Source organism: Gossypium hirsutum, chromosome D10 (assembly GCF_007990345.1).
Source record: "Gossypium hirsutum isolate 1008001.06 chromosome D10, Gossypium_hirsutum_v2.1, whole genome shotgun sequence".
NCBI classification, from domain to species: domain Eukaryota; kingdom Viridiplantae; phylum Streptophyta; class Magnoliopsida; order Malvales; family Malvaceae; genus Gossypium; species Gossypium hirsutum.
In genome coordinates, this window is record NC_053446.1 from 28,060,082 (window position 1) to 28,086,831 (window position 26,750).

The 26,750-nt window shown below is 34.3% G+C and overlaps 3 protein-coding genes across 6 annotated transcripts; 2 read left to right on the forward strand and 1 right to left on the reverse strand.

Moving 5' to 3' along the window:
- The first annotated feature begins 628 nt into the window (after positions 1–628).
- Positions 629–7,640, forward strand: LOC107914804 (probable sucrose-phosphate synthase 3). 3 transcript variants are annotated; one of them, XM_041102298.1, is made up of 13 exons: positions 629–1,317; positions 2,268–2,500; positions 3,111–3,174; positions 3,265–3,963; positions 4,309–4,443; positions 4,527–4,658; positions 4,733–4,909; positions 4,989–5,042; positions 5,137–5,199; positions 5,430–6,365; positions 6,439–6,566; positions 7,058–7,362; positions 7,502–7,640. In XM_041102298.1, the coding sequence occupies exons 1-12, from the start codon at positions 1,042–1,044 to the stop codon at positions 7,332–7,334; spliced, it is 3,174 nt and encodes a 1,057-aa protein (XP_040958232.1). In that variant the 5' UTR covers positions 629–1,041; the 3' UTR covers positions 7,335–7,362; positions 7,502–7,640. The 3 variants fall into 3 exon arrangements, with proteins under 3 accessions (XP_040958232.1, XP_016699319.2, XP_040958233.1); XM_016843830.2 differs by having other exon boundaries at positions 7,058–7,640; XM_041102299.1 differs by lacking the exon at positions 629–1,317 and adding an exon at positions 1,681–2,089 and having other exon boundaries at positions 7,058–7,640.
- A 1,797-nt stretch (positions 7,641–9,437) lies between these two features.
- Positions 9,438–10,739, forward strand: LOC107915446 (serine/threonine-protein phosphatase 7 long form homolog). The gene is made up of 3 exons (XM_016844607.2): positions 9,438–10,066; positions 10,177–10,258; positions 10,350–10,739. Exons 1-3 carry the CDS (start codon positions 9,438–9,440, stop codon positions 10,737–10,739), a joined length of 1,101 nt encoding a protein of 366 aa, XP_016700096.2.
- A 10,913-nt stretch (positions 10,740–21,652) lies between these two features.
- On the reverse strand, positions 21,653–26,478 carry LOC107914805 (uncharacterized). 2 transcript variants are annotated; one of them, XM_016843831.2, is made up of 3 exons: positions 25,126–26,343; positions 22,486–22,567; positions 21,653–22,308 (listed from the first exon to the last, which is right to left on the reverse strand). In XM_016843831.2, the coding sequence occupies exons 1-3, from the start codon at positions 25,169–25,171 to the stop codon at positions 22,101–22,103; spliced, it is 336 nt and encodes a 111-aa protein (XP_016699320.1). In that variant the 5' UTR covers positions 25,172–26,343; the 3' UTR covers positions 21,653–22,100. The 2 variants fall into 2 exon arrangements, 1 of the variants encoding a protein (XP_016699320.1); XR_005919302.1 differs by having other exon boundaries at positions 21,653–22,567; positions 25,611–26,478.
- Positions 26,479–26,750: the final 272 nt, after the last annotated feature.

The following is a 26,750-nucleotide window of genomic DNA, read 5'->3' on the forward strand; positions in this document are numbered from 1 at the left end:
TTTAAAAAATTAATGGCTAGAATCAAATCAATCAAGACAAAACTTATATTGTTAAGTCAAATTTGTTAATTTGCTTCAAATTTTTGTATATAATATTTAGGCTATTTTTATATTCGTTAATATAGATTTATTTTTGGTTTAGTTGATGTTTTATTTGGATGAGAGAATATAAAATTACTTAATAGTATCATTTATTTAATTGTTCTAATTATGTTGAGAGTGATTAAATTGTAAATTTATAATTCCCCACATTTAATGCCTATCAGTGACTTTTATAATATTTAAATAATTTAACAATCAATTTATAATAATCATGGTATTTAATAAAAACACAAACACCCAAATCTGTGGAGTTTAAAAGGAAAAACAGGAACGAGAAGCGGACAATCCATGGAAAGGAAAAGAAAGGAAAACAAATACACCCAAATCCACACCCCACACCTTGCATTCCATATCCGAACTGTGTGAAACCAAAAGCTTTACATGCAATTCTTTTATTTTATGTATACGTGTCGTCATCTGGTTAACCCACCATTCTGTAGCCATGTGTTCCTTTTTGCATGGACCTCTCGCCCTTTCTCTTCGCTTCTCTTATTAAGTTGTTCTCCCTTCACTTTCTCCTTGTTTATTAATGCCTTTCCTTCTCTCCTAGGACTCTTTCCACCCTAAACGAATTCTACCTTTTTCAAACCTTTTTTTTTCAAAACTTTCTTCCCAAGTTCTTTTAACGTTTTCATTACTAATTCAATGTAGAAACCAAGACACTCCCCTGTATATTTCTTTTTCTTTTCCTATCATTATTGTTTTGTTTCTATTTTCAAATTCAACAATTGTGTATTCATACTTTGTTTTTGAGTTCTAAGTGAAAAAACATAAAAACACTTCCCTTGTACCTGGAGCCCTAAACACAAGGCAGCCTTATGTTGTGTTGACAAGTTTTTTTCACAGAATTGCTTTGTTATTGAAAAATCAGGATGCTTTCTTAGGCCAAGAAAGCTGTAGAACTGGTTTTGTTTTCTGGGAGAAAGTGAAGGAAAAAGAATGGCAGGGAACGAGTGGATAAATGGGTACTTGGAGGCAATATTGGACAGTGGAGCAGCAGCTATCGAGGAACAAAAGCCAATGGTGGATTTGAGAGAAAGGGGTCATTTCAATCCCACAAAGTACTTTGTTGAAGAGGTGGTGACAGGTGTTGATGAAACCGATCTACATAGGACATGGATCAAGGTTGTCGCCACCCGGAATGCCAGAGAACGTAGTTCCAGGCTCGAGAACATGTGCTGGCGCATTTGGCACCTTACCCGTAAAAAGAAGCAGGTCCCTCTATCCTTCTATCATTGTTACCTTTCTATTCTTTTTCATTTATATATATACACACACATATATGTATATGTATGTATGTATGTGCGTGTATACACACATCACCATGAAAAGCTGTTGAAATTATGGCTTCCAGTTCTTAGTTTTAAAATGCAAATTTCCAAGGACATGTTACATGTATTCTGTTTGTAGTAAAAAGTACCTGACCTTAGTGATTCATGTGAAGGAAAAAGTACATGTATAATAAGCATACTTATTTGACCTTTTGTGGATGGATGTTAAAAGTTAGTAGGCTTTTTTAGGCCTTTTCCACAAGAAGTAGGTGACTGCAATTACACCCTTTGGTAAAGAGAGGAAAATTATGAATCATTTTGAGCAATTGGCATTCTTGAATTGTATTGGCTCTTCTTTTATTTTTATTTTTTTCCTTATGCGTTTATGATTAATCTAGATTTGGTACTTTGTTGATCAGGCTGAATAGCCCTTGATTCCTTTTAATGCGGCATAAATCTATAAGTATGTATGATAAGCCTGACTGAAGTTAGCAAGAAACCATGAAAAATATTAGTAATGAATACGTGTATAATTGTATAGGCATGTGTCTTTGAGTGTCCATGTACGTATGTGAGGACTACTTAGGTTGTCTTTCTCGATTATCCAGTCCGGTTAACAGATTGAATATTTATATCTGCTCATTTTACTATATGGTACCTTGAGTTTGAAGAAATTCCTTGTTGAAGATACTTAACTCTGTAAAATGGACAATTCTGTAAGTGCTTCTTCCTGTTTAGTTCGACTAAATGAGAGTTTTGCTAGAATAGTTCTAGGGTCTGACATTTCCCCTTTTAAGTACAATAATATATTTTGAGAGCCAAGAAACCTGAAATAAGCTCTTACTTACTGAAAATGAGTAGAGGACTCAAATCTCAATCTTGTTATGTAAATAGTTGGAATGGGAAGAACTGCAAAGATTGGCAAAGCGGAGGTGGGAACGTGAACTAGTGCGAAAGGATGCCACTGAGGACTTGGCCGAAGACCTGTCAGAAGGAGAGAAGGGAGATACTGTGAGCGAGTTGATACATGCTGAGACCCCAAGGGTATCTTTCCATAGTAACGCTTCCAGCTTGGAACTGTGGTCAGATGACAAGAAGGAAAAAAAACTTTACATTATCCTTATCAGGTATCATTTTCCCTCCTAGTATACATCAATCTTGAGTTCATCTTAGATTTGTCCATCAATTTAAGCCTACTTCATAAGTTAGTTTTTGTGCATAGATTCAATGTACAGTTTGGTAAAACCATTTTTTGTGTCATATTTCGTTTAAAACTTTAGAAGAGAAAGGAAGTGCCTACTTGCCTAATGATAGCCATTGCAATTTAAAATGGTTAACCCCATCCTCTAGTTGAGAACATCCATTGAACCGAGATGAAGACAAAGGACTTATCTACTCTATTTAGTTATTCGGTTAAACTAATGATTTGTGATAGGAAGAGATGGCAAAAATCTTTTCAACTTACATGTGTATTTTTCATCTTCCCAATGATTTACATCTTTCATTAACGGAAAATTTTTATGTATGTAGTTCTTGAATTTCTTCATTTCATTGTCCATAGAATTAAAAAAAGAATGTAAAGTGACATGAACATCCCTGAAAGTTACCATCATGATTTTACTCCAAGTGGCATGACTTCCATGCATTATAATGGAAAAGCAACTTCAGAAATTCTGTAAGGAATTCTCCATTAACAGTTCAATTGAAGCACTGTTTCATTTCTTCTCTGTAAACCAGTTTGCATGGTTTAGTCCGAGGAGAAAACATGGAGCTTGGTCGAGATTCTGACACTGGTGGACAGGTAAATGTTGTATTACTAAACATATATATATTTCTCATATTTTGGCCTCCAATTATTTTCTGTTTTCATGAAAGATAAAATGATCCTCAGGTCAAATATGTGGTAGAGCTTTCTAGGGCTCTTGCTAAGATGCCGGGAGTGTATAGAGTAGATCTTTTTACTCGACAAGTCTTATCACCTGAAGTTGATTGGAGCTATGGCGAGCCTACAGAAATGCTAACAACTGCCAGTGAAGATGCAGATGGAAATGATGTTGGAGAGAGTAGTGGGGCATACATTATAAGGATCCCTTTTGGTCCACGTGATAAGTACCTTCATAAAGAATTATTATGGCCATATATTCAGGAATTTGTAGATGGTGCTCTGGCTCACATTCTTAACATGTCAAAAGTTCTCGGTGAACAAGTTGGTGGAGGCCAACCTGTGTGGCCATATGTTATCCATGGTCATTATGCTGATGCAGGGGACAGTGCTGCTCTTCTCTCAGGTGCTTTAAATGTCCCCATGGTTTTAACAGGACACTCTCTTGGGAGAAACAAACTTGAGCAGCTGCTTAAACAAGGACGACAATCAAAGGAAGACATCAATTCGATGTACAAGATTATGAGAAGAATTGAAGCAGAAGAACTTTCCCTTGATGTTGCAGAACTAGTTATCACTAGTACCCAGCAAGAGATTGAAGAGCAGTGGGGGCTTTATGATGGGTTTGATGTCAAGCTCGAAAAAATTTTACGTGCCCGTGCTAGACGAGGGGTAAACTGTCATGGTCGGTATATGCCAAGGATGGTGGTAAGAATATTTCTCCCCTTTTGCTCTGTCTTTTCCCCTATTTCAAGTTGTTGTATTGATAACTGCTTTCTTGATATGGGTTTTAGGGGTAATGTGAAAAGAGAAGAAAGAAGTGCATTTGTCCGTGTTCCTCACTCTGAAACATAATCCATGTCCTTCATTCCTCCTGTGCTGAAACATATTGTTAACTCCACATGGAACTTGATGTTTTAAGCAAACTAACCTAAGGATCTGATTAACTAGGGGCTACTGCAATGAATTCACATTTTGTAAAAAGTTTGAAAAGACTATGAATCATTTTGTTTGCACCTCTTCTTTTGGCTTTGAAGTACAATTTATATGCAGGTTATTCCTCCTGGCATGGACTTCAGCAGTGTTGTAGTTCAAGAAGATGCCTCTGAGGTTGATGGAGAACTTCCCACAGTTATTGGAGGTACTGATGGGTCATCTCCAAAAGCAATTCCAACAATATGGTCAGAAGTAAGTAGGTCGGCTATGTTATGCACTCATGGTTCAGAAATCCTGAGATATCTGTTATTGATTCTTCCTATTATGCTTGGCAGGTAATGAGGTTTCTTACAAATCCCCACAAGCCAATGATCTTGGCCTTATCTAGACCTGATCCAAAGAAGAACATTACCACTCTTTTGAAAGCCTTTGGAGAATGTCGTCCTTTACGAGAGCTTGCTAATCTTGTAAGTTATTCGTGCGACAATTTTGATTTACAGAGTGGAAGAAAGACTACTAATACTGATTGTTTTTTGTGCAGACACTTATAATGGGGAACAGGGATGATATTGATGAAATGACTGGTGGGAATGCTAGTGTCCTCATAACAGTATTGAAACTCATTGATAAGTATGACCTCTATGGACTAGTTGCCTATCCAAAGCATCACAAACAGACTGATGTTCCTGATATTTATCGACTTGCAGCAAAAACAAAGGTTAGTTAGAGTGCATAATTGTTGAAGCTAGTTCATGTGCTTCTGTTTTTAAATTAACCAACTGGATGTAATTACTCAGGGAGTTTTCATAAATCCTGCTCTGGTCGAGCCTTTTGGACTTACATTGATAGAGGTTGGTTTCTATTGGTTGAGGTTTATCTTGATACCATCTTTATTAAGTTCCACGAGATAGAATCTTGATCTCTATTTTTTTTTATATAATTCAGGCAGCAGCTCATGGCCTGCCAATGGTGGCAACCAAAAATGGTGGACCAGTTGACATCCAGCGGGTAAGAAAAATGAATGTCTCTCTCAATCGTAAGATATTGCCTGGTGGGACTTCCCAAGTTTTCAATTATAAACTTTCACCAGGAAGGTTGAGCACAAAGGACACAAAACATCATAGAGACTGTTGAAAATGTTAAAATTCTGAATATTCCAATTGTCTAGATACGTTTCTTATACAAAATTGTATAATAATTCCAAGTCTTAATATTTCCTTTTCTTCAATGAATTTTAGGCACTAAATAATGGTCTTCTTGTGGATCCCCATGATCAGCAAGCAATTGCTGATGCCCTGCTGAAGTTGGTATCGGAGAAAAACTTGTGGCATGACTGCAGAAGGAATGGTTGGAAGAACATACATCTATACTCATGGCCGGAACACTGCCGTACCTACTTGACAAAGGTGGCTGCTTGTCGAATGAGACATCCTCAGTGGAAAACAGATACACCGGGGGATGAAGTCTCTGCTGAAGTGTCATCTTTAAATGACTCACTTAAAGACGTGCACGACATGTCCCTTAGGCTTTCAGTTGATGATAAAGCTTCTCTAACTGGATCTCTCGACCCTGTAGCTTCATCTTCTGGTGAGCCTGATGTGCAAGACCAAGTAAAACGAGTCCTAAGCAAGATAAAAAAGCCAGAAACAAACTCGAAAGAAAATGAAGGAGTAAAGCTTGAAAATGTGCCAAGCAAGTATCCGATTTTGAGGAGGCGGCATAGATTGGTTGTTTTAATACTTGACTGCTATGACAGCAACGGGTTACCTGAGAAGAAGATGGCTCAAATTATACAAGACATATTTAAGGCTGTTCGGCTGGACACTCAAAATGCAAAATTCACAGGTTTTGCTATATCGACTGCTATGCCAGTCTCAGAAACAATGGAGTTCTTGAAATCAGCAAAGATTCAAGTAAATGAGTTTGATGCTCTGATCTGTGGCAGTGGCAGTGAAGTGTATTACCCTGGAACTTACACAGCAGAAGATGGAAAGCTTTTTGCTGATCCTGATTATGCCTCTCATATTGCCTTTCATTGGGGCTATGAGGGTCTAAAGAAGACAATTTGGAAGTTGATGAACCCTGAAGGTGAACAAAAATCTCCATGTGCTGAGGAAGATGTGAAATCGAGCAACGCCCACTGTGTTGCATACTTTGTAAAGGAGCTGAGTAAGGTATATATCCCTATTAGTAACATAAGAACTAATAGCATTTTTTGTTTAAATCTTATGGTGGCTGCTTTTACAGGCCAAGAAAGTTGATGATTTGAGGCAGAAGCTCAGGATGCGAGGTCTCCGTTGTCATCCAATGTATTGCAGGAACTCAACTAGAATGCAAGTTGTTCCTCTCCTTGCATCTCGAGCTCAGGCACTCAGGTAAAGTTGTATTAAGATGAACCTTGATTCTTGGACAGGAATTGAAACACCCTTGGTGTCTAAATCTATGCTTGCCCAACTGTTTATTTCTCTTATTAAGGTACATATGTTTGACACCCTCAAAATACATGGAAGAACATACCGATGTCTGTGACATACTCATACTCATATTTGACACTCACACTCAAGTCCAAGGTCCAAGTATCATAGGTTTAAATGCTCTAAAGGTCATTCTTTTGAGAAAATCAAAGGTGAATATGGACATATCTGTAACATGTAAAATGATTGTATGTCAACTTCTAGACAATTGATATCGAGATGTTGCATTTCATCTAGTAAGAAGCTCTCTTCTTATAAGACTTTCATGCATGAGAAAATTAATTAAATTCAACAAATTAATTGTTGATTTCATGTGCATTTAACTGATCACTGTACCATGACTTGATTATCATCACCTATCAGATCATAACTTATTTCATTCTGATAACCAGGTACCTTTTTGTGCGTTGGAGACTGAATGTTGCAAACATGTTTGTCATTGTTGGCGAAACCGGAGACACCGATTATGAGGAGTTGATAGCTGGAGCTCATAAGACATTGATCATGAAGGAAGTGGTGACAAAGGGTTCCGAAGCATTGCTCCGAACAACCGACTTGAGAAATGACATTATCCCTTCTGACAGCCCCTTGATTGCCAGTATTAAAGGTGGAGCAACGCCAGAAGAGATTTCTGAAGCTTTAAAAGCATTATCTAAAGCAAGCCTCTGACAGCTGCTGGTGTTTAGAGCATGAAATGGTAGTTTAAATTCCATATTCCTAATAAAAATTATTGTTAAATTCCTCCTTTTTATTTTTTGGAATGCTATGAAGGAATGGTAATTTTCCATTTCTTATAGTATAGCTAGATTAAGTTTCATATGGTTTTTGTCTTTCAGGTTTATACATGTGCAAACAGGGTCTACAATGGCCACTATACTGATATCTAATTTCTTCTATTTGATGTAGATAAAATTGTAACCACCATTGTTGATGTTATTTGCATTTATTAATAACCTATGGTATCATGTCAATACAGTTCTAGGTCTGTTATTTAAATTTTGATAATGAGTATCGATAAATGTATGTATCATATAAGGGGTTTTTTACAAAATTATTATAAAAAAAATAAAAATAACCAAAATTTTTTTTTTTACGAAAATATATCAAAAACAAAAAAAATAGAAAAAAAAAGTCTGCACTGATTTGACAACTCCCTGGTGGAGGGAAAGAGATTGGCGATACCAAAGGTGCCAATGTGATTGGCGGCACCGATGGTGCCAAAGTCATTGGCAAAAAGAAAGAAAAAGAGGAAAGAAAAGGAAAGGAGAAGGAGAAGAAAAAAGAAAGAAAAAGAAGGAAAGAAAAGGAAAGGAAAGGAGAAGAGAGAAAAAAAAAAGAAGAGGGAAGGAAGGAAAAAAAGGTAATTTTTATTATAAATTTAATTTTTTTGTAATATTTGTGTGTTAAAAATTTATGTTATATACATTATACGTATTTTATTATTTTATTTAGCATATATATTTTATGAAATATATTTAGAATAAAAAAATTTATGGTATGTACATTGTATGTTGATTAGAAATTTTTTTTTATGAAATTTACTTAGAATGTTGAGATTAGTTTTTTTAAGAAAATAGCATTAAAAGTAAAATGATAAAGAAATATATTTAAGAAAACATAAAATACGAAAAGAAAAAACAGAAATTATATATTCACCGAAAGTAATAAAATGCGAAAGAATTGTATTTGTAATAAATTTCAAACATAATGCACTGAAATAATGTAAAATTATAAAATTAAAAATTATGATATTTTTTAAAATAATAAAATGCGGATAAAAAATACGAACAAATGGCCAAAGTAAGAGTGTATTAGTAACTTTTTTAAAAATTCAGAAATAATTAATACAAATAATTGAAACAAAATGTACTGAAATAATATAAAATAATAAGATATGAAAATAATATATTTTTATTGAAAGTAATAAAAATCGGGAAAATAGTACGAGCAAAGGGCAGGGATAAGAGTTTTTTCGGGTTTTTTACCAAAATATTACAAAAGAATAAAAAAAATACCAAAATATTATAAACTTTTTTTATTTACCAAAATAATAGAAAAAAAGAGGCTGATGGAGGAGAATAAAAAGGCGGCACCAATGGAGGGGAATAAAAAGGCGGCACCAAAATGTGACTAATTGCCTTCTAAGCCCTCCTTATTTATTATTTTCTTTTATTCCCCTTCTACACACTAAATTAATAAATTTCAAACATTATGCACTGAAATAATGTAAAATTATAAAATTAAAAATTATGATATTTTTAAAATAATAAAATGCGGAGAAAAAAATACGAACAAATGGCGGAAGTAAGAGTGTATTACTAACTTTTTTAAAAATTCAGAAATAATTAATACAAAATATTTCAAACAAAATGTACTGAAATAATATAAAATAATAATAATACGAAAATAATATATTTTTATTGAAAGTAATAAAAATCGGGAAAATAATACGAGTAAAGGGCAGGGATAAGGTTTTTTTTCTTACACCAAATTAATTTAAAAGACACACTAAATTAATAAATTTCAACTTGCAGGCATCACAATGGCTCTATTGATTCGAACCGATAGACACATATCTGACGCGGCTAATAACTCGGTATGATTTATTATTTGTTAATCACGGGTTCTATTTATTTAAAAATGATATACGTAGTATATACAAATAAATCATGTTATCATAATATTTTTTCTGTAATTTAACACTATCAAGACTCGTACCGAGTATTAAACGGTCGTGTGAGTGTTTTAAAGAAAGCTCCGGATGCACGATTGATGCCGTACTTGGAGCAAGCCAGATTTGGGTCAGTAGCATTGATCTGGTCCTCCGACTTGCGCTTTGATTTATTATCTACGTTAGTGGAGCAGTGGCGCCCGGAGACCCACATTTTTCATTTTCCGTGCGGGGAATGCACAGTGACCTTGGAGGATGTTGCATTGCAGCTTGGGCTCCCAATTGACAGGAGTCCCGTAACGGGAGTATCTTCATTTACCGATCCGGCTGCACTTTGTTATCAGCTCCTAGGAGACCCACCAGAGGACGGTGAGTCATATTTTTCAGGCTTAAAATTTACATGGCTGAAAGCCAAATTTAGACAATTATCAGCGACTGCCACTAAAGGTGAGTTGATGTGCGCTGCTCGAGCGTACATCATGCATATCGTAGGGGGAGTACTCATACCCGATGCAAACAACGACAAGGTGCATTTGATGTACTTGCCCCTATTAGCTGATTTGTCCAGTGTTAGCTCCTATAGCTGGGGCTCCGCCGTGCTAGCAGTGTTGTATCGGGAGCTTTTTCGGGCGACAAACCCGGATGTTGTAGACATCGGCGGATGCCTCACATTGCTGCAGTCCTGGGCGCTGTATCGGATGCCATTTTTGGCATCAATTAGTCACCAACCGTATGTTTATCCACTGCTAAACAGGTGATAAAATATAACTTCTCATTATTTGTAGTCATAATATATTGACTAATGTTACCAACCCTAAACCCTATATTTGTGTTTTGTAGGTGGAGTGTTCGTCCGGGTATCGAAAAGTCATACACTATCCCGATATACCACCTTATGATCGAACAGTATGCCCGAGAAGAGGTAAGCTGCTATTCTAATATTCATGACATCTTACTTTCTATATCTTACTCACACGTTATGGCTAATTATAACCATGTTATTAATCATGCAGTTTATATGGACGTCATACCGTACGCCAAAAATTACAGATGTGGTACCCTCGTCTGCATACGTGCATTCCTACATATGGTGCACTAACGCACCAATTATAAATTTCAATATGGTCGAGTGGTATCACGGAAATCGGGTGCTACGACAGTTTTGCTGCATCCAACCTATCCCGAATTTGTCGTGTGAGGTGGGGGAAGTTCACGGCATGAATAAGAGAGGAAAATCGATGTTGGATTGGGGAATTAAACACCGAAAATTTGTGGCGCTGTGGAAAGATCGATTGCATCGAAGACCTCAGATGGTTATGGCTACCGATTCGCAACCATCATTAGAGTATATACAATGGTACTATAGTTGCGGGAAGCCATATATACTTGGAGGCCAGTCGTAGTCCCCCCGCACGTGCAGCGACCTGGGGGATCGGCCACAGTGGCCCCGATAGATCCGAATCCTACGACATATTATTCTCCGAAACCACCAGAGCCCAAGTAGGAGCCCCAGCCAGAGCCACAGCTAGTGCTCCAGCCAGATCCGGAACAATCACGTTCACATGTTGGTTCAGATAGCTATCATCCGGATTTGTCGGGCACTGACTATTTGCCGAGCATCTCAGGAGAAAAACACCCATACGACTTTGAACTCTTCGGATCCTACTCGTCCGGCCCATATCCGCAGCATTATGGAACTCCCTTCGTCAGCATCAAGTTCGTCGATGCCGAACGAGGGACCTGCTCCAAATGATTTCCTCCCTATTTTTACTACACCCCCACCTGCGCCAAATAATAATGTTGGTCATCGCGGACACCCAGAACGTGACCGTCGACCTCCGAATAGGTATACTCCTAGGACTACACCATCGAACCATCAATTTTAGGGGTGCATGGCACATTTTTTGTACATTAACACGTTTGTACTTTTTTGTATAAATTTAATTATTCCAATTTAATTATTCTAATTTAATTATTCTAGTTTTAATTAGTATGCTTATTGTTCAACTTCTTTTTACCAATTTAATTATTTTAAATTTGCATTATATTAAAGCTTAATTTAAGGTTATATGCCTCCATTTTCGATATAATTTTAATAATTCCAAACGCCATATACTATTTTATAACTTAATTTGGATACAATGTAATCATAATCATAAGCTGAAGAGGTATACTTATTTTATACTTTTTTTATCATTACACATAAATTTTACAGTATTAGGTCAATTACGACCCGATCCGGACGACTGTCCAACATGAAAGTTTCGGTTAGGGCATTTATTCCGACTATGACCACTTAACCTGCATATTCCACAACGCTTTCCGTCAAACTTCTCCCTAATGTCCATTTCATTATGGATTCTGCTTGACTGCGGACGACCTCTTGGATTCCTCCGCAGCCCTCTGTCTGGGAGAAGCTCGAAAGTCGTCGGAGGCACCTCCCACGTAGATAGGTCAGGCAAGACGGGGAACTCATTTTCCCAGACACGTAATGTGGGCTCCAGCGTGTACACATCATCAACATATTGTTCAACGTAGATAGGTTGATTTTAGCACACGCTGCCACGACATGCGCACAGGGATAATGAAGTGTTTCGAACCTCCTGCACTCGCACCGTCGATTCCAAAGATCAACTCCATAGGACTTAGTTGGTATACCAGGTCAACAACTGATGGTCACAGTAACTCGAAACGTTTCCAGTCGTCATGAATATATTTCTACATTCATTGACCTCGCCAACCGACAGTTTGCGACCATTGCATCCCTGACATGTTTGACAAACACGTGTCCCACCTCAATCTGGTCGACTTGTTGCTGACCCATTCTTGGCATCAAAGTAGCCAGCCTGTAGAAAGTAGCAGAAAATACAGATGCAATCGAAAGATGACGTGTTTTCAACAAGATAGCGTTGATCCCCTCAACTAAGTTTGTGGTCATTTGGCCATAACGAAAGCCCTCGTCAAAACTTTGAGCCCATTGCCACGGGTCTATTGTGCCCAACCATTGTCGAAAATATGTGTTTGTCTGCCCCTCCATGTCACTCTCAAGTCGGATCATTTTTTGCCAGAACATATGTGGCTCTAACTCGTACGCTGCATACATATTAAGAAAAAATAAGTTCTAGTAACTCGATAACATAAAACATTACAACTTATATTGAAAATATAAGGTTATCATTTACCCATTGCTACGACTTGTCTCTTCCAGTCTGAATTCTTGTAATCTTTGTGGAAGTTAGCCGCAATGTGAAGGATGCTTTAAAAACGGATCTCCACGGCACACCGGAATGCCTGATTGCTGCAATTAAACCCTTCCCTCTATCGGAGATGATGTAAATGTTATCGTTGCTAATAACATACCTCTGCAGGTTTGTGAGGAAGAATTCTCATGACTCCATGTTCTCTTTATCTACGATAGCAAATGCTATCGAGAGCACGTTTCTGTTGCCCTCTTGAGCAACCGCAATAAGTAGGATCTGTGTATATTTTTCATACAGCCAGGTCCCATCTACCTGCACAAGTGGCTTGCAGTGGGGAAATGCCCGCACACATGGATCGAACGTTCAGAACATCCGATGGAAAATCCTTTTTGCCGGCTGTAACTGGTCGTCCGGGCCGTAATATGGCCTTGTCTGTAACTCAATCACAGTCCCCGGTACGTATTCCCGCATAGCAGCTATCCAACCTTGAAGCTCGTTATACGATGAATCTTAATCCCCATACACTTGCTCCATCGCCATCTGTTTAGCTATCCATGTCTTCTGATATGAGACTCAATACTGGAATCGTGCTTGCATTTCGGCAATCAGTACCGAAACTTTAATGGTCGGCATGTCCTTCATCATTGGCATGATACACGTACAGATTGTTTTGGAATCAAGTTTTTCATGATCTTCTGTCATATGTGTTGATGTACATGTATGAGGACCAACAAATTTTCGTATCTCCCATATCTAAGAACTTTTAATGAATGCAGCTCGCACCCGCCAATTGCAGCCTTCCGCTGCCTTCCAACACTCCCCAACATATATTGTCAGAGTAGACACTGCGACTTTATAATCAACCTATATGTTCATGCTATACCGTTTGATGACATATACGCACTCTTCTTTACAGCTGAATCTCTGGCCTATGAATAACTCCTCATCATCAGATGTTACGGCCAGCCCGTGACGATGAACTATTTCAGGGTACTCCGGGAACTCAGCTACATACGCTGCGTCGGGGTCTATGAGCGACATGTATGGCCCAGGATTATTGTGTATTAAAATACGCTGCATCTGCTGCCCGATCGAAGAAGCGTTAATGTCTTCATCGTCAATATCATCAGGTACATCGTCCACATCGGGATCACCATCACTATCGACCTCTTCATCCCAATGATCGCCACCACCTTCTTCTTCTTCACCACCAACCATATCAACATCCGGTGTAATATTCAGGTACCGATCCCACCCATAGTCGATTCACTATCAACGTATGATATTGGAGCCACCATCCACGGTTCTTGAACTCCGTATTCTTCATCAGATGCATTGACATCTTTATTTTGCTCCATATCGGCTAACTCAGCAAATAAGTGAATCAGTGCATTCTTGTCACTCCCATTCCCACAGTAGAGATCGACCATTGTCTCCACGTCTTCGTCGTCTGCAAGTTCCATTTCGACGAATTTGACTGGATTTGTCGAAACTGGAAACTTGTAGAAAATTTTTGCTATCCTTCTCCCACAACGCCTAAGAATTTTTGCATTAATCATTGCCTTCATTTCATCGAACGAGACATTTCTATTAAATCTCATTGCTATTTGTTGTCGATATTCAAATATACATCCAACACTTGTTGTCAAGATGACTCCATCGAAATAAACGCATACAAAAAACTTAGCATCTATCTTCAATATTTAATCTGTCAAAAAATAAACAAAATCTCATAAAAAATCTCGAACGGTAAATAAATAACTTAAATAAAAAATTAATGTTTCAATATGCAATTTTGTACATGAAAACCGTTTAACCACTAATCCTAATAACTAACACAATAATAATATTAATAATTTTATACTCAAAATAATACTAACTAAAATTATTAATTAGGGTTTTACTAAAAATAATACTAACCAAAAGGGTTTTTTACCAAAATATTACAAAAAAATTAAAAAAAATACCAAAATATTATAAAAAATTTATTTTGGTATTTTGGTAAATAAAAAAAATTATAATATTTTGGTATTTTTTATTTTTTTGTAATATTTTGGTTAAAAAAACCTAACTAAAACTATCAATTTGAGTTTTATTAATCTTAATAACTAAAATTAAAACAAAAAATAATACAAATTATACAAAACAATAACAACAATGTAATCAATTATTTTTAAAAAATACCTTCTTTTTCTCTTCTCTTTCTCTCTTTTTCTCTTTTTTTTCGCAGCACCTCTTCTTCCTCTTCTTTTTCTTCTTATATTTCTCCTTTCAGCTGGATAGAGCTCGTGTTTATAACACGAGTAGTGCCGCCACTTAGTATGGCACCATCGGTGCCGTCAATCTCCTTGGCACCATCGGTGCCGCCAATCACATTGGCACCTTTGGTGCCGTCAATCAAGAACCCTCCACTAGGGTCCTGTCCAATCGGTGCAGGCTTTTTTTTCTTTTTTTTGTTTTTTTTGTATATTTTGATAAATAAATAAATATAATATAATATTTTGGTAAATAATTTTTTTGTATATTATTTTGGTATTTTTTTATTTCTTTTGTAACATTTTAGTAAAAACCCCATCATATAAGAGATTGTTTAAAATCTTTTTTTTTTCTTCATGTTGGTGTCTACAGAAATATTCATTATAGTGGGATCTAAAAGCCCAAAAGCAAATTAAGGGTTGAAATCATATGTTTCGATCCTTAAACATGTCAGAAAATTTTGCTCAACCCATTAAACTGGTTATCACAAGCAAAGGAAAGAAAATAAATAAAGGTAAAAGTACAATTTTTATTAAAAAAACTTTTTTAAAACAAGCATTTAAACTTTTAAAATGCGTCAAAAAAGCCTTCAAACTTTTCAAAAAAAATAATTAAATTTTTATTTTTTTTACTCAATTGGATTCTTAACTTTCAAAATACATCAAAAAAACTCTAAAAAACTTTTAATAAAACAATTAAGTCCCACTCTTATTAAAAATTAGAAAAAGAAAATATAATAAATAATAAATTTTAGAAAAATTATTGAATTTTAATAAAAATATAAAATAGAATTTTTTTATAAAAGTCGTAAAAAATAAAAATAAAATTGTAAAATTTTATAAAAATCATTAAAAATTTAACGACCTCTAGTTTTTTTTCAATTAAAGTCATCATGTGTCGCAACACAGCGTGACATGTGGTGAAAAATGATAAAAAAATAAAAATTAATAAAAGTTATAGAAAAATTATAAAATTACTTCTTTTGGTACTATAATTTTTATAATTCTTTTACAAAATTTATATTTCTTTATATTTTGTATAATTTTCTTACGAATTTATAAAATTTTACAATTTTTTATATTTTTTTACAATTTTTATATTCTTCTAATTATTAATAAATTTTTAATATTTGAATTTTTTTATTAAAATTTTACTAATATTTATAGATTTTATTGATTTTAAATTTTTATAATTTTTTTTAATTTTTAATAAAAGCAGTGGTTTAATTGCTTTTTTTGAAAAAAGTTTAAGAGTTTTTTTTTGATACATTTTGAAAGTTCAAGTACCTAATTGAGTGCAAAAAAAAGGTAGGGGCTTAATTGCTTATTTTGAAAAAATTTGAGGATCTTTTTAATATATTTTAAAAGTTCAAGTACCTAAATGACTGTAAAAAGGAAAGCAAGGGTTTAATTATTTTTAAAAAAGTTTAAAAGCTTTTTACACCCTTAAACCTTAAATATAATAAAAAGAAAAAGAAAATAAAGTTGAATTCACTCTCGTCATGTTCCATGTGCAGGGATTGAATATTTTTATTTTGTGAATAATTACTTTTTAAGATTATTTTTATTTGTAAAGTTTATTATTAGGTCCTTCCATACTTTATACTAATTTGGTTTTAATTTATTTAATTTAACCTGTCTTTATTTTAATTTGTTTTGCTATTGAATTTCATTTATATTTTTCATATACTGTTTTTTTATTTATTTATGATCTCGTACATATTTAACTTAGATTACATTATTATATAATTTAATTAGTTTGAGTTATATTTAGCTTGATTGATGATGAAGATATAATATTTTTTATGTTTTATTTTATTTAATTGTTGGAAAAATATTATAAACTTATTTTAAAGGTTTAAATTTGTCGTAAATTTTTGTACTCTTCATAAATTAAAATTTAGTTCTTCTATTTTTTAAAATTTAATATTCAAGTTCGATTGTTAGCACTATTAAATTTATTTTGTCAAATTGGTTTGTGTGAAATTTTGAATTTTTTAAAAAAAAGTAATCGCTTAGTAGTAACGTAACTAAAAAATGACGTTATAATAAACCTTAATTTAACAAAATAATTTTATATGTTTTAACAATTAAACCTGAATTTTGAATCTAAAAAGTAAGTTAATGACTCTTTAAAAATAAAAATACAAAACCTAAATTTCAAATTTATAAAGAACACGAAGACTCATGACATATTTTAATCTATTTTAAAAGATAAAACATCCTTAATGGTTGAGGTTATATTATTTTTCAATTACTAAAAAAAGTACAGAACTTATGTCTAGGGATTATTAAACAAAAATTTATTAGTTTAAATGAAAGTATAATTTTGAAGTTCAAGGATTAAAACTTATGCAATTGAATTTTTTAAAGTGAAAACAATTTGTCTTGTCCTAATTGAAAAAAATATAAGTGAGAATCATTAATCTAAAAAAAAAGGAAATTATTATGATTTTATAAAATAAAAAGATAAATCTCAAAATTTTATATGATTGATTTATATATAAAGAATGCAATACATCAACTTCAATTTTGTCTTAATAATCTCTCTGAAAATGACAATAGATCAAATATCAGCATTTTATGAATTATTGGTGTTGGAAATATGCTACTACAAACAAAATCGTTAGTACTGACAGGAAATCAAACTAAGTGTAAATAAACAAAGCAATCATTGTGACGTGGAAGAACTACTATCTTAGAAGCGATTTTGACTTGATTGGTATAATCGGAAATGGACATCACCCCCCAAGGTTAACACCCCCAAGGTTAACAAAGCACTTCCAAATTCGTACACCCGAATGAGGAAGATGGAACTAAAAAGGATTGCTCTTCTTGTAAAAGCCGGGAAATAAACTGGAAGAAACTCGGTAAACCACACTAGGTTCAATTTCAAATAAAGATTGGAGGGGTCATAAACAATTCCACTTAAAACCCGATCTCTTATACAAAATATTGCACTAATGTAATCTAATAAAACACCATAATTTTTAGAGAGCAAGAACGGGAGAGAAAAGAAAGAATTGATTTTTTTTTGTGTTGTGAAAAATGAGTGGAATAGTCTACTATTTATGTTTTTTTAGAATGGGCAAAATGGTAAAATAGCAGTATCAATTTTCAAAAATAGTAGAGGATTTTCCTCAACAAAAAATATTCTACAACAAAAAATATTTTAAAAAAATATTTCTGACTTTGCATTACCAGAATTCCCCCACTAATGCAAAAGAATTGAAAATTTTTGTAAACATACGAAAAGGTAAAACGTGAGAAGAACAATAGCGAAATTAGCCGCTTAAGCACTAGTATCTTGTGGATTTGAACTAGTACATAGTGAAATGAGTGATTCTTCTACTTAACAAGTGAACGAATCTTGAACTTGTTAAGATAGGGGTTAACTCATGACACACGACTAATCTTAGGTCCTTCCACGATAGATCAACAATTTAGCCAATATACCTTGGAATGCTGGTAAGTGCTCTAAAAAATGGCCCAATGTTTTTCATAGAATGTGGCTAATCCTTTACACTTGTGTAGGTGATTTCATCAAGTCTATCTCAATATAGATTACTCAGACCAAGGTTATGAAATCATTAAGAGCATTTAAGAAGCTCAACCTCTCAGTTTTATAATTTGATGAATTTATCAAGTACGTCTCAATAAAACCACCCAAACTCTAGGAGATGAATTCATTAAGAGTAAGAAACTCAACCTCACACGTTGGTGAATTCATCAAGTCTGTCTCACTAGGGCCAAACAAACTTTGGGCTATGAACTCATTAAGAGCAAGGAGCTCATCTTTATGCATGTACATTGTACGCCACAGGGATAGGTAAAGATATACACTATGACTCTTTCCATGGTTTTGTTTGACCATATTGAACTTAGAAAACTAAGTTGGGTATCCTCCATGAATTCCTAAACCAGTGGGCTTAAGATCCATCCCCCTCGACGGATTAATAACCATTTGCCTACATAACCCTTTGGTTAGTGGATCAACTAAGTTCCTTTCAGATTTTATGTACTCCATGGCGAGTACTCCATTCTTTATTAAGTGTCTCACATATTCATGTATTATTCGTATATGTCTTTTCTTATGATTGAAACCATGGTTTTGAGCAACAAAAATGACAGCTTGTGAATCATTTAATAAGGACACAGGAGGTGTAGGTTTCCCCCATAAAGGAATCTTTGCAATCAGATTCCTATGCTACTCGACTTTTTGCCTAACTTAGTCAAGAGTTATAAACTCTGATTCCATCATGGAGTGAGCAATACATGTATGTTTAGAATACTTCCAAGAAATAGTTACTCCATCTAAAATAAAGACATACCCACTTGTAGAGCTAACTTTATCAATTACCCAATTTGCATCACAATATCTCTTTAGGACTGCAAAGTATCTAACAAATTCCAACTTCCAAGTTATTGTAATTTAATTTCACTCAAAATCATTTGGGAAAAGTTTAACCTTGATAGCATAGTAACTTGTGAACCATGACACTTTTCCCCACTTACTATGTCGATGTCCTCATTGACATAAAGCCACACTTTTAGTAAACTTGTTGTGCCGAGTCAACAATTCAGTCTCAAGTCCCTCTTGGGCCTTCAAGGCCTAAGGTTATGATCCATCCAATGCGCATCAGACATAAACTTGAACTTGGTCTCATCTCAATCGTTGGTGTAGTCTTATTTATGCTCATTCCTCCATCGAACACTTGGACCCAATGCCACAACATATAATCATCAGGTTACAACCTTGAGGAACCATTAATGGTACGACCCTTTGTCGACTGAATATTACCATGCATTTAATACTTAAAAATGTATCCCTCTAGATGTGGCATCAACTACACTCTTGCAGCCCCAACAGTAGAGTTCTCAACACGGGAAATTTAGACACATTGACCATTGATTGAGTGTTTAACATCACAGCAACAATGTGCAAGTGTACACTGTCGATGCAAGTATACTAGACAAATATGAGTCTGTCAGATATCGATCCCACGAGGATGGTTGTCTTTTGTCTATCAATGTCAGTGCAAAAAATAAATAGAAATAAGATAAATTGTGAGAGTATTTGTCGAAGCAATAACTTGAAAACAATAAGATAAAATATGATAATGATAAACTGGGATCCTCAACGTGAATATTCAACAAAATACTAAGTGCTCACAAGTTATAAAAAGATAGGTGATTGTTGATGCATTAAATCGCAATTAATATCTTATCAAGCTTAACTTCTATATTTAGTCTAAGATTTAAACATGCACATTAATCACATCTCCCGATGATGGTAATGGAACACTATTAAGAACAAGGGGATTAAATTCCTCTAATCCTCAATCAACTTCTGTTGTCATGCATGTTAGCTTGAATTGTCACTGCACTTTCCAGTGTCAATGACCGCAATAACACTTCCATGCTAAAAACATTGAAACCCAAAGATTAAATAGTAGAAGTAATATTAAATAAAATAACATTTAACCCAGAAATCATGTATACTTTCGTACGAACATAAAATAGAAAGTAATCACCAGCGTTTAGAAAAGAAATATAAAAGAAACAAGTGGAGAGTACTATTTCTAGAAAATCTCGACTTGATATCTCAACTCCCTCCTGTGTTGCACATTAGGCTCCTCGTCAGGAGTTGATCTGCATCCCTTTCACGTCAGTTCACCCTTAGGAAGCTTAAGCCACCATAGCTGAAAAGCTTCAAAAGATAAGTTGACAAAAATACTCTCCCAAAAAGCCTTTTTTTTTCTTTTCACGTGAATATTTATATTCTTCCCAAATAGCTCAGGTGTCATTTCATCATAATCATGCTGCCTCTGTACGTACAAGTTGGTTATACTAGACTAGACAACACACACATTTTTTTCTTAACTGGACAGCTGTCAAATGCTGCGATAATTGTGGGCACAATCTGAAAATATTCATGCAGCGACATTGGTACCAAAACATGACAAAATTAAGGATAAATAGGCTAAGATCCACTGAGTTATAAAATGCAATTTACTGAACTGAAAATTCTTAAATATGTGCTAAAGATAACTAAATGGGGACAAATTAACCAATAAGTAGGGAGAAAATATATGTTCTTTCTAGTACTATCACACCTCCAAACTTGAGTTTTTACTAGTCCTCAAGTAAAACAGAAACTGGCAAGGCTACACAAGAATTCATTAAGGCAAATGATCATTCTAGCAACTTAAATTACCTAAAATCCCAATGAATGAGTCACACTTAGATGATAGAATATTGCATTGACAATACATAAGTATGAATGAATAAGATTGCAACTTCATCAAAACTAGTATCATACTTTAAATCCTAAATTCTATTTACCAATACAATATTTATTATATAATATATGTCTCTCTTTTTTTGTGAATAAGGGATATTGTTGCATTACTGTACCCTTGCTCTTGAGAAGTAACGATGGAGTGAAACAAACCCCTAGGGAGTACGTAATTGTGCCGACACACACTCATACAGTGACAGCCTTTGGCCAGATTCATTTTTCTAATGCTTGCATTGGAGTGTTCCCTCTTTAACATTTCACAATACACCCACTTTGGAGTGTCTCTTATTCATAACTATATATATAAACAGTTGTAAAAGGCAGATTCATTCAAGATTCAACGAATGCTACTAGTCATCCATTAGTAATGCAACCTAAATCATTCATCAAAGAATTAAAGATATAACATTCAGTCAAATTTATCCAACTCATTCATCGATAATTCACATGATTCAAGAATTAAGTATCGAATGTAACAAAAATTTTCAAACACATTTGCATTAACCAAAAATAAACCTTGTATGCTTCATTAAATGCAAAAATATATATATGTGGGTGTATTTCGAAAACCCATATGCATTTCCCCAAACTTAAAGTTTGCATTGCCCCCAATACACTAACATTAAAATGCACTGACAAAAAAAATGCAACGAAATCTGCACTAACAAAATGAAAATTACAGCTACATGCAATGCATGAATACTGTAGGTAAAACTTAAAATAAACTAACTCAGTTTTCCTTGGCAATCAATATGGTTGCATGATGTTTCTTCTTCCTCATCTTTTTCTCCTCCTTGCATTTTTATCTTTGGAGCGCTTTCTTTTCTTTTCTTTGGGCTTCACACGGTCCTCGGATAGCTCCTCAGTTTTCAGCGCTACCCCGGCATCATTGGCTGCTTCTTATGTAGGAGGGGTCACCTTGAGTGGTCCGGTATAAACCACTATTGCCAATGAGTTGTGATGCTTCTCACTGGTTACCTCTACAGCTTCCGCCGGCCTAGCTCTATCTCACTCTAGATTATCAGTAGTTGCACCCACAAACTCGGATGCATTGACAATGTTCTCAGCAGATTCTTTCTCTGTAACTTCTTTCTCAGTATTTTCTTCCTCGTCTTTCTGGTTCACAACTACAACACGGACTTCCTCCTCTCTCACATCAGCTTCCTCTTCAACAGTAGGCGACTCTTGATCAGCAATAAAGTCACCCTCGACCAGGCTATCAAAGATTTCAGAAGTGATGTCATCTTAACCTTATCGTTTTTAGCAAAATGTTTCTCAATTTTGTCAAGGAAACTCTTGGCCTGAGTAATCTCTACATATTTTGTGCCCCTAAAGGCTTCTGGAATGTTTGAGCTTAATTATCATTATACTCATGCAATTTGAACGATCTTACCTCTCAAAATCCCTTTTAGCTTCAGGGTAGCTTTCTGCAGTGAGAGGTGCAAGTTGTTCTTCCCTTTGTGAAATGTCTATGTCTATAAAGCTAAACACTATAAGTAAATGTCTTTTCATTCCTTGAAATTAGTCTTAATAAGCATGAGTATAGAATTTATATTATCAGATATTGTGACAACAGAAGATGAACTAGCTAAATATAAAACAAAATAGATAAAAACAAGCTCACATCAATATTCATAAGTAAACAATAAATTTAAAATAGTGGCTAATCCCATCTCAAGATGCCAAACACAACATTAATATCAAGTTTTTGAACAATAATATTAACTGTAAGCGATACTTTTATTATAGCAATCAAACATTATCAATAAATTATGTCAAACAAATGAATAATCTTTGGACTAACTTATTGCTCACATAAAGTACTTTATAATTGTCACACATTTATCACCATAGATGTCATTGAAATTTTGCCAAATATTAACTTACCTTTGGGTCCATTAATAAACGCATGAATCACAAAAAAATATAATAATCTCGATATTTTAATTAAACTAATCTACACAAAAAAGGTCACTTTGGTGACATTTTGCTTCAACTAATTTATTTAAAATATTAGAATTCCTTAATTAAACCATAAAGTCAAAATCTAAATTTATTTGTTTCAAAATATTTCAAATTTAAACCAAAATAATTTCAATAAAGGTAAATCTCATCTCAAGATATCGGACACTCCATTAATATTTCATCTTTGGACAAAAATATTAACTTGTAAGTGATATCTTATTGTAGTAATCAAACATTGACAATAAAAACATATCGAATAATAAATCTCCCTTTAGGCCAATTTATTACTCACATGTAAAACCAAATAATCATCACATGTTTATTACCATAGTTGTACATGTAATTTTGTTCAATATTAACCTTACTTTGAGTCGATCAATATTAACGTAGCTTAAGTTACATGCACACAACCTTTTATATTTTAAAACAATATAATTTCAATAACAAAGGTCATTTCGACAACTTATTATTTCAATTAAGTCATTTTAAAATATATATCAATATATCAATATTCAAAATTTAAAATTCTCATAACAATTAATGGTCAAAACTAAAATTTTTTATTGATTTATAATTTCCAAAATAACCCAAAATAAGGTTGTCTAAATAGTGCAATAAAAATCAAAAACCTTAATCTTTAACCTATTTTTTAAAACCATATATGTCAAAACCAAACAGAAATAATGTATTGGTACAAGACCAAATAATTAACAAGCACATGTATTCATAATTTTGGCATAGACAAAACACCAAAGTAATTCATGCTTATACGTGTATTCATAATCAAATAGAAAAACTTACCATTCATATACCATTTAAATCCAAAATTATATTTATGATTAAACAGAGATTCGCATGAATAATTGAAAAATATTTTCAAGCTAATAAATCTCAAAAACAATATCATAATAGTTTATATATTCCACAATTCATACAATAAACCATATCATCATAATTTAACCAAATATTTAGAACAATAAGATGGCAAAACCTAATATTATAGAACTAAACTTAAAATTAAATTCCTTAAACATGCATAAATTTAGCATGAATTTACATCAAAACTCCCATAAAATTAAATATATATCCATATAAAAAGAAATAAGTTCAATGACTATCCGTCAACCAATTTAACAGAAAACCATAATTGAATCCATAAAAATTTATCAATAATTTCGAAGAATAACATGTAATAAAAATGTGGTTAAAATAGTACGTAAAGTATGTCTTCTCTCTGTGAAAATTCTGGTGCTGAAAAATCTATTGCGGATGAGTTGATTTCTAAAAAGGTTCGATTCAGAGGGGAAGATGGTGATTCGAATAATGACATGATGATCGATCTGGCTTCGGAGTAACATATCTCGTGGAGAAAGAAGCTCGTCGGTCAATCATCAAAGAATGCCTCTAATGGATCGGAAGGAAAAGAAGATTTTGATATCCTGGACGGGGATATTCAGAAATCATTTGTGAATGGAGTGTCTTCTATAACTTTCTTGGATAGGATTCATCAAATCCTCATTCAAGGTATGGAGAATACCGTAATTTTAAAACTTTTTGGTCGTAATATTGAGTTTTCGATTTTGCAGAATAAAATATATAATCTGTGGAGATCCACAGCGCCCCTACATATGATGGATATTGAAAATGGATATTTTCTGGTTAAATTTCAAAACAAGCTGGATTGTGAAAAGGATCTTTCTGAAGGTCCTTGGACCATTTTTGGTCAATACTTGACGGTTCAGCCATGGACGTTAACTTTTGACCCTACACAAGCTTACCCAAGCGTTGTGATGGTGTCGATCAGATTTCCTGGCTTACCTGGTTACTTGTACAACCATAAAATTATTACAGAGATAGGGGAAATGGTTGAAAAAGTGGTCAAGTTAAATATGAACACAGATAGCAGAGTTAGAAGGCGTTTTTCTAGAATGGCTATTTACGTTGAGTTGGAAAAGCCTTTGGTTTCCCAAATCTTGACCAATGGTCGAAAACAGAATGTGAAATATGAATCTTTATCTACAATTTACTTTCATTGTGAGAGGTATGGTCATGTGGAAAGCTCTTGTACCTTTAGAAATTCTGGTTTCACATGTGAAAAGAACTCTGATACGCATGAAAAGACATCGGAGAGTCAGAACACGATCATGGATAGTTCGGGGAAGAATGACGAAAATTACGGGCCGTGGATGATCGTTGAAAGGAAATCAAGGCAGAAATTTAGAGAGAATATGCAGAATTCTTTAGGTAATCAAGAGAGTGAATAGGAAGGATCTCGTTTTAGGGTCCTAAATAATAGGGATTTGCATAAAGATGTTAATGAAGGAGATTTGTTTGAATCTTGACGAACTAAAAGGAAAGAAATAATAAATGGAAGTTTTATCAAGAAAGAATCTGCTTTCCTTCACAACGGTCGATTAGAGTTAAGTAATAATAATAATAAAGGCCACTTAAAGGAAGTAAGCTCTATTACTAGCTTCGGCCTGACCATTAAAGAGAAAGATGGGCCAAATATGGGGTCCAGATTGAATCTTAACAACTTTAATGAAAACTTACAAGTTACTAAGAAGCAGACCAATTGTTTGGGCCTTGGGCATAACTCAGCTATTCAGGCCCGGGGTCTGATCGATCAGCTTGGTTCAGACTCAGTGGCCTAGCAAAGCTCTGTTGCTACTGGCAGTAGCAGCTGATTTCTTGCGGCGGCAAATGAACGAAACGACACTAGCGATGAGATAGGTCTTCATCTCGAAGGCAATGCTGCAGCTGTTCTGGTTGCTTCGAAAATGGATGGGCGTGACAGAAATGAAGTGAGAGTGGAAGTGGGGAGTCTTGATTCCGGCAAGCATTCGGCAGTGGTCTTCCATAAAAGCAAAAACCCTAATAACAGTGTTCCTTCTTCGAATAACATCATGGGTCTATCTCCGGTGGGTTTCTCCGGTTCGGGAAAGGGATTTAGTAACAGAGGTAGGGGAATTATTAAAAAATACAACAAAATTCTTCTTGGTAACAACACTCGGCTCAAAACCTCTGGCTCCCAACGTGTGTCACTGAAGGAATCAATGGAGAAAATTGCAGAGAGCATTTCGGCCTTTTCCAAAGCCAAATTAAACTGCTTTATCCACTAAATCGGATGAGCATAATAAGGGAGTTTATCTCCCTGGACAGTAAGGTTTTCATGTTTAAGTTTCATTTGTTTTTTTAATGTTTTTTCTTGAACTTTGGGGTTTGCTATACTTTATTTTTTAATCATTTTATTATGGGATTAAATCTAAAAATTTTTACATGGAATTGTCAATGGTGTGCTAGCAGAAATTTTATTCGTGCTTTTTGGGAATATAATGAGGAGAAGAGGTGCTTATGGGTCGGGCTGCCCGGCCCGACCCGACGGCCCGTCCAAAATATAGGAGGGTTTGGGTAAAAATATAGGCCCGAAATATAGACTTGGGCAAAAAAATAAGGCCCGATTAAAAAACGAGCCGGGCCTCGGGCACCACTTTTTTGGCCCGGGCCCGGCTCAGCCCGGCCCGAATATAATAAATATTTTTATTTTTTTATTTTTAAAATACTTTTAAAATACTTTTTTTAAATTTTTTAAAGTTTTTAAATTTTTTAAAAATACTTTTTTAATTTTTTTTAATTTTAAAATATTTTTAAAATACTTTTTTTAATTTTTGTTTTAATTTTTAAAATAAATTT

What these genes read in the sequence shown, in the direction of transcription:
- LOC107914804 (XM_016843830.2), top strand. Translation starts at nt 1,042, where the DNA reads ATGGCAGGGAACGAGTGGATAAATGGGTACTTGGAGGCAATATTGGAC. An exon ending in TTCCAACAATATGGTCAGAA is followed by an intron (nt 4,444 to 4,526) that starts GTAAGTAGGTCG and finishes TATGCTTGGCAG; the next exon opens with GTAATGAGGTTTCTTACAAA. An exon ending in GACTTGCAGCAAAAACAAAG is followed by an intron (nt 4,910 to 4,988) that starts GTTAGTTAGAGT and finishes GTAATTACTCAG; the next exon opens with GGAGTTTTCATAAATCCTGC.
- LOC107914805 (XM_016843831.2), bottom strand. Translation starts at nt 25,171, where the DNA reads ATGCGTATCAGAGTTCTTTTCACATGTGAAACCAGAATTTCTAAAG. An exon ending in TGAAACCAGAATTTCTAAAG is followed by an intron (nt 22,568 to 25,125) that starts GTACAAGAGCTT and finishes TTAGCTTTATAG; the next exon opens with ACATAGACATTTCACAAAGG. An exon ending in GCTAAAAGGGATTTTGAGAG is followed by an intron (nt 22,309 to 22,485) that starts GTAAGATCGTTC and finishes AATCTTTGATAG; the next exon opens with CCTGGTCGAGGGTGACTTTA.
- LOC107915446 (XM_016844607.2), top strand. Translation starts at nt 9,438, where the DNA reads ATGCCGTACTTGGAGCAAGCCAGATTTGGGTCAGTAGCATTGATCTGG. An exon ending in GCATCAATTAGTCACCAACC is followed by an intron (nt 10,067 to 10,176) that starts GTATGTTTATCC and finishes TGTGTTTTGTAG; the next exon opens with GTGGAGTGTTCGTCCGGGTA. An exon ending in AACAGTATGCCCGAGAAGAG is followed by an intron (nt 10,259 to 10,349) that starts GTAAGCTGCTAT and finishes TTAATCATGCAG; the next exon opens with TTTATATGGACGTCATACCG.